Source organism: Akebia trifoliata, chromosome 3 (genome assembly GCF_017979445.1).
Source record: "Akebia trifoliata isolate Shusen 1 chromosome 3, ASM1797944v1, whole genome shotgun sequence".
NCBI classification, from domain to species: Eukaryota; Viridiplantae; Streptophyta; class Magnoliopsida; order Ranunculales; family Lardizabalaceae; genus Akebia; species Akebia trifoliata.
In genome coordinates, this window is record NC_141377.1 from 58,303,129 (window position 1) to 58,317,309 (window position 14,181).

At 33.5% G+C, this 14,181-nt stretch overlaps 1 protein-coding gene across 2 annotated transcripts; it reads right to left on the minus strand.

Annotated features, from left to right (window-relative positions):
* Positions 1-6,669, minus strand: LOC147408371 (myb family transcription factor PHL11-like). 2 transcript variants are annotated; one of them, XM_086437351.1, is made up of 7 exons: positions 6,465-6,669; positions 5,751-5,949; positions 3,228-3,304; positions 2,606-2,669; positions 1,959-2,031; positions 668-737; positions 1-474 (listed from the first exon to the last, which is right to left on the minus strand). In XM_086437351.1, the coding sequence occupies exons 2-7, from the start codon at positions 5,890-5,892 to the stop codon at positions 46-48; spliced, it is 855 nt and encodes a 284-aa protein (XP_086293477.1). In that variant the 5' UTR covers positions 5,893-5,949; positions 6,465-6,669; the 3' UTR covers positions 1-45. The 2 variants fall into 2 exon arrangements, with proteins under 2 accessions (XP_086293477.1, XP_086293476.1); XM_086437350.1 differs by having other exon boundaries at positions 6,327-6,669.
* Positions 6,670-14,181: the final 7,512 nt, after the last annotated feature.

Consider the following 14,181-nt stretch of genomic DNA (forward strand, 5'->3'; position numbering starts at 1 on the left):
AAAAAAAAAAAAAAAAAAAAAATCTACAATGAAGTGATGAGTGAATCAGCTCAAGTATGATTGTGTATGCATTTGTGATTCAAACTCGCTTCCCTTTGAACCGAGATAGTCATAGCTCCCTTTGACATTGAGATCAAAAAGGATTGAACCTCCCTCGACCTTAATCTTTACTTCTTTCTTCTTCTCCTCCTCATGTCCCTCTTGGTACTGTTGAAATGCTGAATTTTTAGCCTTCTTATTGCTATTATCCAATATGTTCCTCCCAATTACGTCTTTTCGTTCTACTTCATTTACTTGGGTCATGTTCTCCATGAGGCCTGATAGAGCTAAATTGAAGTCGGTGAGTTGGGTTCGCGTGGCCTCTAGACTTCCAGCACAGTTCATGTTGGAAGAGAGGCTTTTTTGGGCTTTATCTAATATCACCTGCAGATACTTCCCCTGGGCTTCAATTCTCATCTGTAATTTCCTCTGCACCTGTGTAAAACATAAGTGCAAAGATACGGAATTATTATAAAAACCCAGCAAATCCCGGCATGTATTAGGCCCCAACAAGGTGTATCATCTAGCCAACATGGTACATTAGTTAGGGTGGGAGCCTGACTAAGCCGGTCAATCTAGAATTTTTTTAAATAAAATGTACTATTGTAGAAGTCAGTGAAAGGTTTACCTCTAATTGATCCTCCAATCTTCTTTGTACTTCAATCTGATACATTAAGGCATCTGCAATCGGGATTTCTCTGTTTATAACACCCAATATTGATTATTATAGGTATACTCAATCTCAAAGAATTTCACATTAAAGTAACAAAAAAAGATGACCACTTTAAGTTGATATGGGTACGGGTGTTAAAGTCCAACATTGATACGGGTATGGGAACAGATCCAATGGCGGAGTTTGGTTTCAGCGTTGATGATTACTATTTAAATTTGTATTCATCTCTTCTGAAGTATGTGTGAGGAGCAATCAAAGAGATTGGGTGCCAGAGTTTGTTGCTTTCGGCTATAATACTAAACCATCTTGAATTTATGTGGGTGAGCCACATAAATTTCCATGCATTATGAGATTTGCTTTGTTATTTTTCTCCTAGTTTTCACTCCTCTAACCATGTTTGTTTCCTACACCACAAAAAAATATTTACATATTTCACCTGATGTGATTTATATTCGAAGAGATTTAATACTAGAACTTAGATCACCAACCAAAGGAGTAAACCTTCTTTTTTTCCTTTCACAGGAAAAATGAAGTCTAGAATCATATTTCTAAGACAACATTCAGATCTATTCTTAGTGGGATTACTTCCCCCTTTTTATCCTGTATTAGACAAACATGTAAACTAAGGGAAGAAAAACGGCTAAGATGGTTTGAGCATGTTAAACAAAATCTGACTACAGTTCAAGTTAGAAGAAAATTCAAGTTCAAGGTCATAAAAAATGAGAAGAAGACTCAAAAGAACGTGGGTGGAGATTGTCGAGTTTAGTCCCACATCGGACACTCATTACCTTGTCTCCCTCCTCATAAGTTTCTGGGCCTCTCCACTCATTGCCAATTGAGTTGAACCCACAAATTTATCATGGTATCAGAGCGGGCCTTTCTCTCCTCCACGTCCCCTAGCTCATGTCTCCATGAGCTATGATCCAGTCCGACCCACACGTGCGGGGGCGTGTTGAGTTTAGTCCCACATTGGACATTCATTGCCTTGCCTCTCTCCTTGTAAACTCCTGGGCCTCTCCACTCAATGCTAATTGGTTTTGAGTTGTACCCCCAAATTCATCAAAATGGTGATTAAACTCACTCTTAATAACAAAAGACTTGGCTTTGAACAAAATTAAATGGGAGAACATGATTAATGTCATAGACAAGCACATAAAGGCAGGGTTTTGATTACAAGTCCAAGGCATTATCACTCACAAAACTTTACCGACACACACAAATGCAGCTTAATGAATTGACAACATACCCTTCATTATTCCCTCCTTTGGGATTGGCACTTGTCACTGTGGAATGCATATGGCTATGTCCATCTGAACTTCCTGAAACCAAAAGGCAATGTCACAAAACAAGGATTTGTAGCCAATGACTTGTGTCGATACCCATACTATATGAATCGAGATCCAGCACGGTGTCCCGTTCCTATACATAGGCAAGGAATCTATGTGTCACATTTGAATTGGATAACATTCACATTGGGCTGTGTGCACGGTTTCATTAGGAGTCCAAGGTGATTTAAAGTCCAACTGAAGAATGCCACGTAGACACCTTTCCTATTTTTAGGAACGGGACTCTGTGTTGGATCCTGAGTATATATCTTTGGGAAATCAGAGTTTCCCACTACCTCCCCATTGTTAGAGATCAATTTCTTGGGAAAATGGATTTTTCTGAAGAAACTGCAAATCACATTTTCCAAGAAAAACTATTTTCCTCCTACGTACCATCGTGCAGACCCAGTCTATTTGATTTTTCATTGTTCCCTGAATGGAATCTAACATACAGGTGATGCTACATCTAAGAAGTGTCCCACCAATCTAACAGTCTGGAATCTAAGCCTAGATTGATGAATCAATTAGACATTTTGTACATAAATTTTAAATAAGAAGAGCCACTTACCAGCACTGTCTTTGCTTTGGTCTAAGCTGCTTTCCTTTCGAGCCTGCCTTCCAAGTCTATATTTCTACACATACACCACCATTGATGCTTAATGAGTAAGCCAAAGTTGCCCATGTAGGATAGTATTGCATTTATTGAGAGTAGATTAATTTGTCTTCTCGCATAGACCCAATATTATTATTATTATTATTATTTTTAATTATATAAGTACCATTAGATCCAATATTGACGTATTTGAAATAATGTAACTATAATAATATAAAAAATAAATTTTTTAAAATTCTCTTAATAACTAACAAAATATACAACAAGAATCGACATTAGTTAATTTGTGAGTGCATATTATAATGAGAGAAAAATGGGTATTATTGATGCAAAACCACACTAGTTAATTTTTTTCTACTTAAATTACAAAAATGTTCTTGCATTACGTTTGAGAGAAAAAGTGAGTATTATTGACACAAATCCACAACTGAGTTATACAGTTAGATTATTCATTTGAATTTCAAAATTAATTTCTTAAATTAATTATAAAGACAATTCTAACCTTACGAAAGACTTATTTTTGTACTTTGTGGCAAAAGAAAATTATAAGAGAGAAATAGATGAAAATCAATCAAACCTGCAAATGGCTCTTTAAATGATACAATGTCAAGCCCTTGAGACCCATCGTCCTAAGGACCGACTTAGGCGTTGCTTCTGTAACAATAGAATCAAAAAAAAAAAACTATTACAAGAACATCAAATAATAATAATAATTATTATTATTATTATTATTTAAATATCCTAGCTAGCGCATAGCTAGTACGCCTCAAGTGCATCTTGCAATTTGTTGAAAACTGTCCATGTGTTGGTGGCATTGTTTTAAATCTTGTTCAAGACCAAGTTGTCTCGATATCATCCACCAATAAGATGAGTTAACAAGTTGTCTCAAAGACATGGCTTGTTCTAATTCTAAGGCAATTTTTTAAATCTCATTTGAGACGATTTAAATAAATAGGATATCTCGTCCTAGACAACTCAGTCTCATTCATTGGCGATGAGACGTCAAATCGAGTTTTAAAACCATGGTTGATAGGAGGTAAATGGACTGAATTCGGACTGTGTTATGTCTGGACCCAGCCCAGGACATGCAACTGAGTCCGACTCTGACCTGGTCTACTGTAGGCTCAAGTCCAGCACAATAGTATGTCTTAATGGGTATAAGGCTTTATTAATTTTGTTGAAAGGTAGGTCCAACCCTGGCACATTTTCTATCATTTGGCCTTAAAAATCTGCCAAACCTAGTCCATTGGGCCTATATATACAGACTAAAGCAAGTCTATTCATGATTTAATAAGTGGGCCCAAAGAGTACAATGCAAGGCCAGTCATATTCATAAAGCCAAGGATAATAATAAATAAATAAAAAGGCCCAAACTGTGCATGGAAACTAACCACCACTAAAACTGATTTTGGTTTGTAACTCTACCAAGGGATTAACAAAAGAAGCAGATTTTTATTATCTAATATCATATGGATAGGGAATAATTTAGTAATTTCATTTGGTGGGCAATTTTACAAAGTTATATGGCTGGGGCGTTCTCATTTCACCTATCTTTTTTGTCTAAGTGCACCACCTTAGAGAGCCAAACGTTAAAAAAAGGACAAATGATCAAATTGACCCTAATCACAAAAAAAAAAAAAAAAACTCTCCACGACAATCTGTTTTCAAACTTTCTATTTGGTAGTTGGAAGCCTTTGGAATTTTTCAATGTGACTGGGTTGGATACTACCGAACGTACCAACATTTACTCGATAGGAACCTACTGAATCTCTATTGGGAAATTTGGCGCTAACTTACTAAATGAAGGGTTCGCTTGATTATTTTTTTCTTGGTTGCCGATATTTCCTAGCAACCCTGGACAAGTAAATAGTTGAAATAGTTGGAAGAAAGTGAAATTTACTCTCAAAATCCCATCAAACTTAATATGAAATCCTCGTTGAAAAAAAAGATGGTACGAGATTAGGATTACAATCTTTTTTTATTTAGGAAAGACGAATGAGAGTGGAAGAATAAAATACCAAATGAGATTGGATTACTTTAGTGAAGAATAACAGGTGGGTACACGGTCATGTTGATGGAGAGGCTATTTATTAATTCGGTGCTGACAGGATTTGAACCCAAACAAGGGCGGGTTTATAGTGGGGGTACTTACGCACACAATTTTTTTGTAAAAAAAATCACACTATCCCCTTGAAAATTTGATATATTTTGAGCATGTCCCCACAAACTTTTGACGATAGCTCCCAATCTCACAACACTCAAGTTTTTTGGGTTTATTAGAATATTTCTATTTGATTAATATTTGGCAGTTGCTCCTATCTTCCATTGATGACTTTACCTCTTCACTTAGGTCTTCTCTCATAAACTCATATGAAATGACCTAAATAACCCTTTCTATAACCCCTAACTAAAAACCCATGAATTTGCACTTCAAAACTATTCATCGTCATGTTCTTCAACCTTATTTCCACTACAATAAAATTTTGACTCTGCTCTTGAGCTCAAGTATTTGATATCATCACCTAAAGACTTTACCAATTAAACTAATTGGCACATACCACTATCGAATAATTGACTATAGTCAATTTTATTGTGTGGGCACCATGATGCTCATTTAGAGTTTTCATGTGCCACATTGCACGCTCTTTTGGGCTCATTGATCCATGAACATTTGGCACACAGCAACATTTGAAATGCCAGCAAAATTTATCCGTAGAAAGATGGGCGAAATATTCATCAACCATTAGTCATCTAAGAGTATTCCACGTGGCAATTAGGGATTTTACATGATTATACGAAATTGGGAAGGAAAATGCCAAAGTGACTTACTACGACATTGCTTTCAACACTACGCTGACATGGAAGTGAGAACACAGAAGAACCACATGCTTTTCCTCGAGATACGATTGAAAAACATCTATGGTTCTGTGCACACCTCCACGTCAGCTCAGTGTTCCACACAGTGTCCGTCCAGTCACTCTAGCATTACTCAATTAGAAATACTCTGGACGCCGAAGGCTCATGTTAGAAGATCCCAATGAAATGGATATGCGAGGCTAAACTACGCCGGAGAGAGAGAGAGAGAGAGCAAGAGACTCACTATCAGGTCCACCAAGCTTGTTGACAGCATCAACGAAACGATCGTGAAGATCAGGCGTCCATCTTAGCCTAGGTTTGGGATCCCTAGAGAGCACGACACCTGTCATATCGTACGGATAACTGCTTCCACAACCTCTCTCCATCTCTAACTTCCTCTTCTCCTCTCCTCTACATGATCAGGATTACCGATTACCTTTGTTCTGCAAATTCACAATTCTTCTCTTTATCAGATCAACAAAAAACAAAAGAATTTTCGATTCTAAAGCTAGCAAAAGCGCGTTCTTATTCCGATTCTTAACTCTGTAAGAAAAAAGTTAATTTCTTTGAATCAGGACAGATTCTTCTAGAAATGCTTTTTGGATAAAAAGATCTTTCTTTTCTTCAGAATAAATCAAGGTATCAGAACAAAAACTTAAATAAATTTCTGATCTGATTAGTTTTTTTTTCTTATTTGAGATCAAACAAGATGTTGAGAACGATCGCGACATCGATATGAACTCTTAGATGATAATTTTAAGATCCTAAATCAATAATTTCGAATCGAAGAATATCACGAACGGCAACAACGAAAACTTACATATAATAGAAATTCTTGGATCAACGTAGATTAACAGATAAAGATCTCAACTTTATATAAATTGTATCTGAATTTCTAATCTTAATTACTCAAATTTGATTCAGAAATCCGAGATGAAGATGATCGAACCGAGAATACCAAGTGATTTCATCGTTAATAAGCTTCGATGAGAAATACTGAAGATGAGAGAGAGACAGAGAGACAGAGCAAAGAATCAAAGACAAAGCCTTTAAACACGGAGGTTCCATCATCGCTTAAAAAAAAAATATTAAATAAAGATGAAAAAAGAATAAATTCAAAACCCTAGATTCCCGATATAAGAACATGCAAGTGGGCGTGAGAGACTAAGAGGACCAGATACCTGAGCGACCAGGCTTGAACTGTTGAAGTATAAAATACTCATGTTCCTGTACTCCGGGAAGTTATTTAAGTATCCAACTACATTTCTTCCTTGGTGATCCACATGTAACTTCTTTTTCATCCCATTAAGGCGGTGTTTGTTTGCGCTATTTTTCAGTGCTTATTGCTGAAAAAAATTAAATTCAGCACTTTTGTCAAAATAGCGCGTTTGTTTACTCATGCTTATTGCTGAAATAAGTGAAAAAAATTCAGCACTATTTTGATGCTGAAAAAAAGTGCTGAAGCGGTAAGCACTTCGTTTTTTTCAATACGGACAAGTATGCCCTTTGTTTTTTTGAACATGGACAAGTATGCCCTTATTCTTAAAAGGATATTACCTCTTATATCCCATGGTAAGTATATAAACACCCCACAAATTAATAAACCCACACCATAGCTAAATTATTTTGTCTTATATGGGTTAAAAGTTTTGGAATGAGTTGATTTTTGGTGAGTATGATCTCTACAATGAGTAGATCATCTTCACAAAAAATCAGCACATCTTGAAACTTCTAACCCTATCAAAACAAGTTCAAGAACCGTAAATTGTCCCTTTTTAAAAATAAAAAAAACTATTTTTAACAAGTTAGAAGTTTCAAAATATACTGATTTTTAGTGAGGATGATCTCTAGACCATATAGACCATCCTCACTAAAAATTTGCTCATTCCAAAAACTTTAACCCATATAAAACAAAACAAAAAATGGTTATAATGTGAATTGTCCTTATTAATTCATAGGGTGCTTTTATAATTACACATCCTTCATTTTCATCGAAAATTATTCATCCAAAATTAAGTTCTTTTAAAGTTGATTTCAAATTTTGGTGACTTGTATGACATTATTATTTTTAATTTGAAATTTGTGGGTTTTTATAAATAGAAATTATTATTTATAAATTGAAGATTATTTGAGTATTATTTATTATTTAAAAATAAATTGTATTTTAGTTTTATAAGAAATAATATATTTTATTGTGTTTGATAATAAATAAGCATTTGAAACATATAAATAATGTATAATATGATTGTAAGGGCAACAAAGACAATTTATCAGTTTCAGCAATGTGTAACAAACATGATTCAGCATCTAAACAAACAACTTTTTCAGCACTTAAATTCAGCGCTTATAAGTTTCAGCACTTATTTTTTTCAGTTTAACAAACAGCACCTAACTAATAAAATAAGAGAACTGCTATTGCCCCACCATCTTTTACTAACACCACACTTAATCCTATGTAAATCACTAAAAAATTGTACAAAATTGGTGTTGCGTTAGTAAAAGTTGTTGTGGCAATAGTAACTCTCTAAAATAAATATAGATTTGTATTGTTGCACTTTTTTTTTTTCCTCCTTATGAATAGTAATCGTGAATATTAAACATAGATCATTGAGATCAATTTAAATATTGTGGGAGAAATGACGTAAGAAAATTACTAAACAAAGGTTTAAAGAATCTAATTCTATAAATAAACGAGAGATATAATAAAAAAGTGAGTCTATTCTTGAATCTATATTTATTCTAACTTAACTTTTTAATTTAAGCATCGGAGACTCCTTGACACGTATCACATTAGTGTCAAGAGATTATGAAAGTAATAGCAGACATAAAAAGATATAGATGAAATTTGTAGGTTATCACCAAATATTTCTGGTCGAAAAAAAAATCGACTCAATATACATAAATAATAAAAATAATCAAGATTATAAGTATTTTTTATCATTCAATCTTACTTTAGAAGTAATCATGATTGATAAATATAGTCATTCGATATGAATATTTTTGTATGGGCTTAGATTAGACTCCATTTGGATCTAAAGCCCGTAAAGAAAAATAATTGAATTTACTTGCTAAAAAATCAATTTTGGTGTGTAGGTTGATCAAAAGGTGAATCAAATTTCTTTGGTGAATGAGACATACTATTAGCCACGTGGAAAATAAATGATACATGACGTTGTATAATTATCTTACTCCCTATAGTACAAATGAGAAGTAATTTAAAATATAGAAAAAAGCGAAGGAAAATTTGGATTGACACGTACATAGATGCAGGTGAGATGTTCCATGTGGATGCTTTCGTGGAATATTCGCCCGGCAATTCTGGCGTGGAATATTCGGGTCCAGCATAAAACCACGTGCCACGTCGGCAACAAGTCTTATGTGGGGTCCACATGGATTAGAACGTATCACGTCTGAAGTGACGCGAGAATATTCGCTGGGCCGAACGGCGTGAAGTCCGTGAAAAGCCGTCTATTGCATGGCCTTCTATTATGCTACTTGTGGGCCTTCTATTATGCTACTTATGGGAAACTGTCGTTACGCGCTAACGCGACGACGTTGACATAAAGCCAATTTGATAATTTAGAAAAACCCCTTTGAGGTATCGTATATATTTGAGATGCCTTTGTATTTTAAACTTGATGAAATGTCCCTTGACCAAGGTCTTCTTACACAGACGAATAGATAATGATCTAAATGCCTTCGTCTTCAGCCACTAGTAAGGCTGCAACCTGGGTGGGCTGACCCGAACATAACCCGATTGATGCAGACTCAACTTATGTCGAAGATGAACTGAGCCTGGGTTAGAATATCTCAACTTGACCTCAATTCTGATTGAGCTTAGGTTGAGGCATCAAGCAACCCTACTCAACCTGAATTTGATACCTATGTACTAATATATAAATATTTTTATATTAATTATATTTTTTTATTTAACTTTTTTGATTCCATCTTATTATTATAGCTTGTGGACAATTGGATATTATTAATGAGAGCTTTGATTTTTCTTAATATTCTCTCAATGATGGATTTGGTGGTTGTATGTGATTTTATTTACTAGTAATTTTATTTTTTTTATGTTGAATTGTTTTAGATATAAAATTTAATTACAAGTCAAAATGAAATTTGGATTATTCGACGAGTCCAACCCATCCAATTTGCCCAAAATTACTAAACTTGGGCTAACTCGAATTTAGAATATCAAACTCAGCTTGAGCTTGGGTTAGGGAGCATAGGCCCAATGGTCAAGTTGAGCGTTCTACCAATTGGGTTCCAACCCACCCAAGTTGCAGCCTTAGCCAATTTTTTTCCATAAACTTATTGTCTTTTAATACTTTTCCATCATTATCAATACATCATCATTATTAAAGATTTGGGATCAGTTAAATGAATCATGTTCCTCTATCTACTATATCTAAAGCCACATATTTAGTTATTGAAAGTATGTTCATATCTATCTTAAAATTCTTTGGTTTGAATATAACTTTTTTAACCTATTCAATCGTCTCTAACCCATCAACCTTTTACCAAAAATCCTATATATATATATATATATATATATATATATATATATATATATATATTTTCACACAACTTTGATGTTCTTCAAGTCCCTAAAGAATTCATTTCTTGCCCTCAAGGTTAGAAAAAGGTTGAAGGAGATATACCCTTTGAGGTTGAAGACGATGGGCTCTACGGAGAAAAAAAATATATGGTTCTTTGTCAAATATTGAAAATGAGTTTGATAAGATTATTTTTGTTAGACTTAGAGAGAAGGCCGCCATAGTCACGTGGTGTGTCATTAGGTAACAAACATGGGGGTATCTCAAATATTAATATTTATCATAACCTAGAGGACTATATCAAAATTACTACGTGGTATGAACCATCTTTTACTGTAAGTTAAATATGGTGGCATGGTGTGGGTTATGGTCTCCATCGTACTCCATTGAATTGTGTACACCATTTCATCGAATTATTATGTAAGAAAGAGGTTAGGATGAAAAACCATGGCCATCAAAGTAGCAATCAAGAGTTCAAGACCATTGAAAATCGAGATCATGGTTATAAGTACGTACTACAACAAAAATAATGTGGATTTAAAACTCAAAGTGCAAGGTGTGTAGCGAAGTAATAAAATTCAGGGAGTCTAAGGTCGATCCACGGGAAATGTACCAAAAGTGAATAGAAAACATGTGTGAGGTGGAAAAATATTTTCCTAAATTATTAAAACATATGGGGTTTTCATACTTTCATATGGGAAAAAAATTAACGGATTTGAAATAAGAATTAAAAGCTAAGGTATCGAGGATCCACTAAAAAACACAATTTTATTTTGTTCAATCTTATCTCAGGATTTGAATAAAAAAAAAATTATATAATCGAACAATATCTCAATTAACACTATAAATTTATCTATTAAAGTATTTTGAATAATCAAAAGTTAGCATGTGTAACACATTTACATATCACAAAGATTATCTAATAATGTAACATTCATCCACACTAAATTACATATATTTTTTCAAGCATTCAATGTGATGATCATAAATAAAAATTCAAAAAGAATTTATAGTTACAAAAATCAACCAAAAGAAATAATTCATTTTTAAACTAATCTAAATAAAATTATAAAAATTATTTTTTGAATAAAATAAATTTATAAATCTTCAAATTTTACCCTTATCTCTTGTTAGGGTTTTAGTCAACAACCTTCATAGAAGAATCCATTAAAATTATTGAATAAAAAACTATTAAAATAAATTAAAAGAAAATTCAAGTGAAACTAGAAAAGAATAACTAGAGAGAATGAAGAAGTTTAAAAGAATAACTTTTTAGAGAATAAATAAAAAATTAGGAGAAGAAATAAAATAAATATAAATATAAAACAAGAGAGAGATTTGAAAGGAAGGGGGGGGGGAGAGAGAGAGTGACATATGGAAGAAAGAAAATGAGAAATATGAAGAAAGAAAAAAAAAAAAGATATGACACAAATGTATGGAATCTTTTAGAAAAAAAATAAGGATGTTTTATTTAATATGTCAGAAAGACCGAGTTTTTTTCTCTTAAATTTTGAAAAATTATTCTTTGGCCCGTTTCCTTTTATTTTTCTAATAATTGCTCATTTCTCGGTTTGCAAGTCTTCTTCACAAAAAATCTATCTATAGTCTTTTTTATCACATTTTGGGCCTTTAACACATATAAAGTAAAAATTAAATCAATTAGCTCCAATTAATAAAATTAATATTACATAACCATCATAAATATATTATAAATATCATTATTTTGTGCCTTTATCCATATGTATAAACAAGGGCGGAGCTAGGATTTTGCTCATGTAAGGGCATTCAAGAGTAGAAAACATTTTGTGGGGACAACTAAGAATGAAAAAAATAATTTTTGAGTAATTAAGAGTGGGAGTTATTTATTTATTTATTTATTTTTTGTGAGGGAAATAGTGGCAAATTTTTTATTTGCCACTAAAACTTGTCGTATTAACTCATTGTGAGGGAATTTTGTTTTTTTTTTAGGGAAAGTGGCAAATTTTTTATTTGCCGCTAAAATTTGTCACAATAGCTCATTAATTTATAGACTTTGAAAATTCTTGTGGGGGCACATGCCCCCACAACCCCCACTGTAAATACGCCCTTACCCATAAACTCATATCCTATGGTATGGAGTATCTAAGTGCGGTGCAAAGCTTAATAATGGTCATGATAAGTGTAAAGGTGAATTCCATCCACTTCTCGAAAAACATAACTATTTTTTAGCACCAGTGTAATATCTTCTAAAGAAACTCCGACGCCATTGTTTTGACTAACTTTCCTCCCTTTTCATAACAGTTCGTTGTTATTTCCACTAGGGATACTTAGTGTTCATGATTAGATTAGTGTTTTAAATTTTTTGAAGTCAACTATGGACATGTTCCACATTGCTTTCACTATTCCATCACTTCTCATTCCTATTTCTACCTCGGGATGTGACTTGATAGTGGTCATCTTTTTTACCCTTGCCACATTGATGGAGTGAAAATTTTCGAGTGAGTCAGATTATCATTAGTCTAGGAAAAAACTTTGAAGTGGGAAGGCCGCTCCAAAATTTTGAAGGAACCCTCTCCATTGGATTACGCGTGGCATTTCCAATGAGATATTCCTACTTTTGGGGGGAAATGTATGGGTGTGAAATAAATTCAAAATGCCATGTGTCTTGTAATGAGGAGGGTTGCTTCAAAAATTTGTGAAATAAAAGGATATAAGAGCAATTAATGAAGTTCATGCTTGTACGTAGTCGATCACAATCGACAAAAATGACTATTTAACATGGATTTCAACACTCTGATGAAATTGTGAGGCTATTTTAATAATGAGTTAGATGCAATTGTGGCTTTTATTGAGATTATTTTCACCCCTTAGGTATAATACTCCCCAAGAATCTTAGAAATCTCATATTCTATCCAAAATCCAAGTTATTCTAAAAATTTCTATTATTGATGATAAACTTTATTTATAATTAATAATCTCATAAATATTTGATCCATGATTGCATTAACTGCATTGGAGAAATAGATTGAAAACAAAGTTCCAATATTAATTTATGCAGAAAATCAAGTTATACAAAATGTTTAGGTGGCATACTGATTTGACTTACAGTTTCAATATGTTCTTACTGGTTGGGAAGATCTTATTACAAATTCAAAAATACTAAATTTCGAACCACGTGGCCTAATTATGACAATAATTTGGTGTTCGTTATTTTAAATAATGATGCTCGTTATTATTTAAAAGAATAGGGTTGTCTTCAGTATGAAAATTTAATTTCAAAGAGATTAATCTTTGTCATTTATCATTAAGAAATGCAATCGAAAGTTTTATTGGAACGTTAATAATGCCTTTTTCTATTTCGATGATAGCATCTCCACACCCATAGAGATAAGAACTCAAGTAGGAATCCAATATCCAAAAGTTATTAGTACATGGATACGACGACAAACAACTCAATGGCTTTGAAGATCAATCATAGAAGCAATATGGAATGATTATCAAAATCATGACTTAAAGTTGAGGAGGATGATTTTTTAAGTGTGTTTTTAGTAATCAGGCCAGGCCCGATCCATACTTAGGGCTGGGCTCAGGTATGAGAGCTAGATTAGTTGGACGACTTGATAGCTTATATTATATTTATATTTATATGTTAGAAATTGGATCCGAACCAGGCCGAATTGGATCCAAACCAGGCCAACCCATGAGTAGGCTTGAATAGTTTCAAATCGGACTGATCCAGGCCTAGCTATTGGTAATTTTATTTGGCATTATCCGACCCAACCATTAGACGGGCCGGACTTCAGGCCTAAATAGCACTGACCCCTTGTGACCCGACCCATTTACAGAGTTATGGAGACTAGAGATGAAGACTGATAGAGTAGTATAGATATTTTAGTGGGACCGACTAGTTGCGCACCACTGGTAGCTGGTTGCACCCCAATATTAAAAATTTACTCTTTTTTTGTATGTTTTGTATTTTTATAATCTCTCTTAACATACAAGTTGCACTTCATTAGGATAATATGCCTGTTCATCTTCTTTGTCCTCTTTTTTATTTTTTATTTTTATTATAGATATTTAAATGTTTATTGATTAACTGATTGGGTTAAAATGATTTCTTTAATGGAATTGGAAATA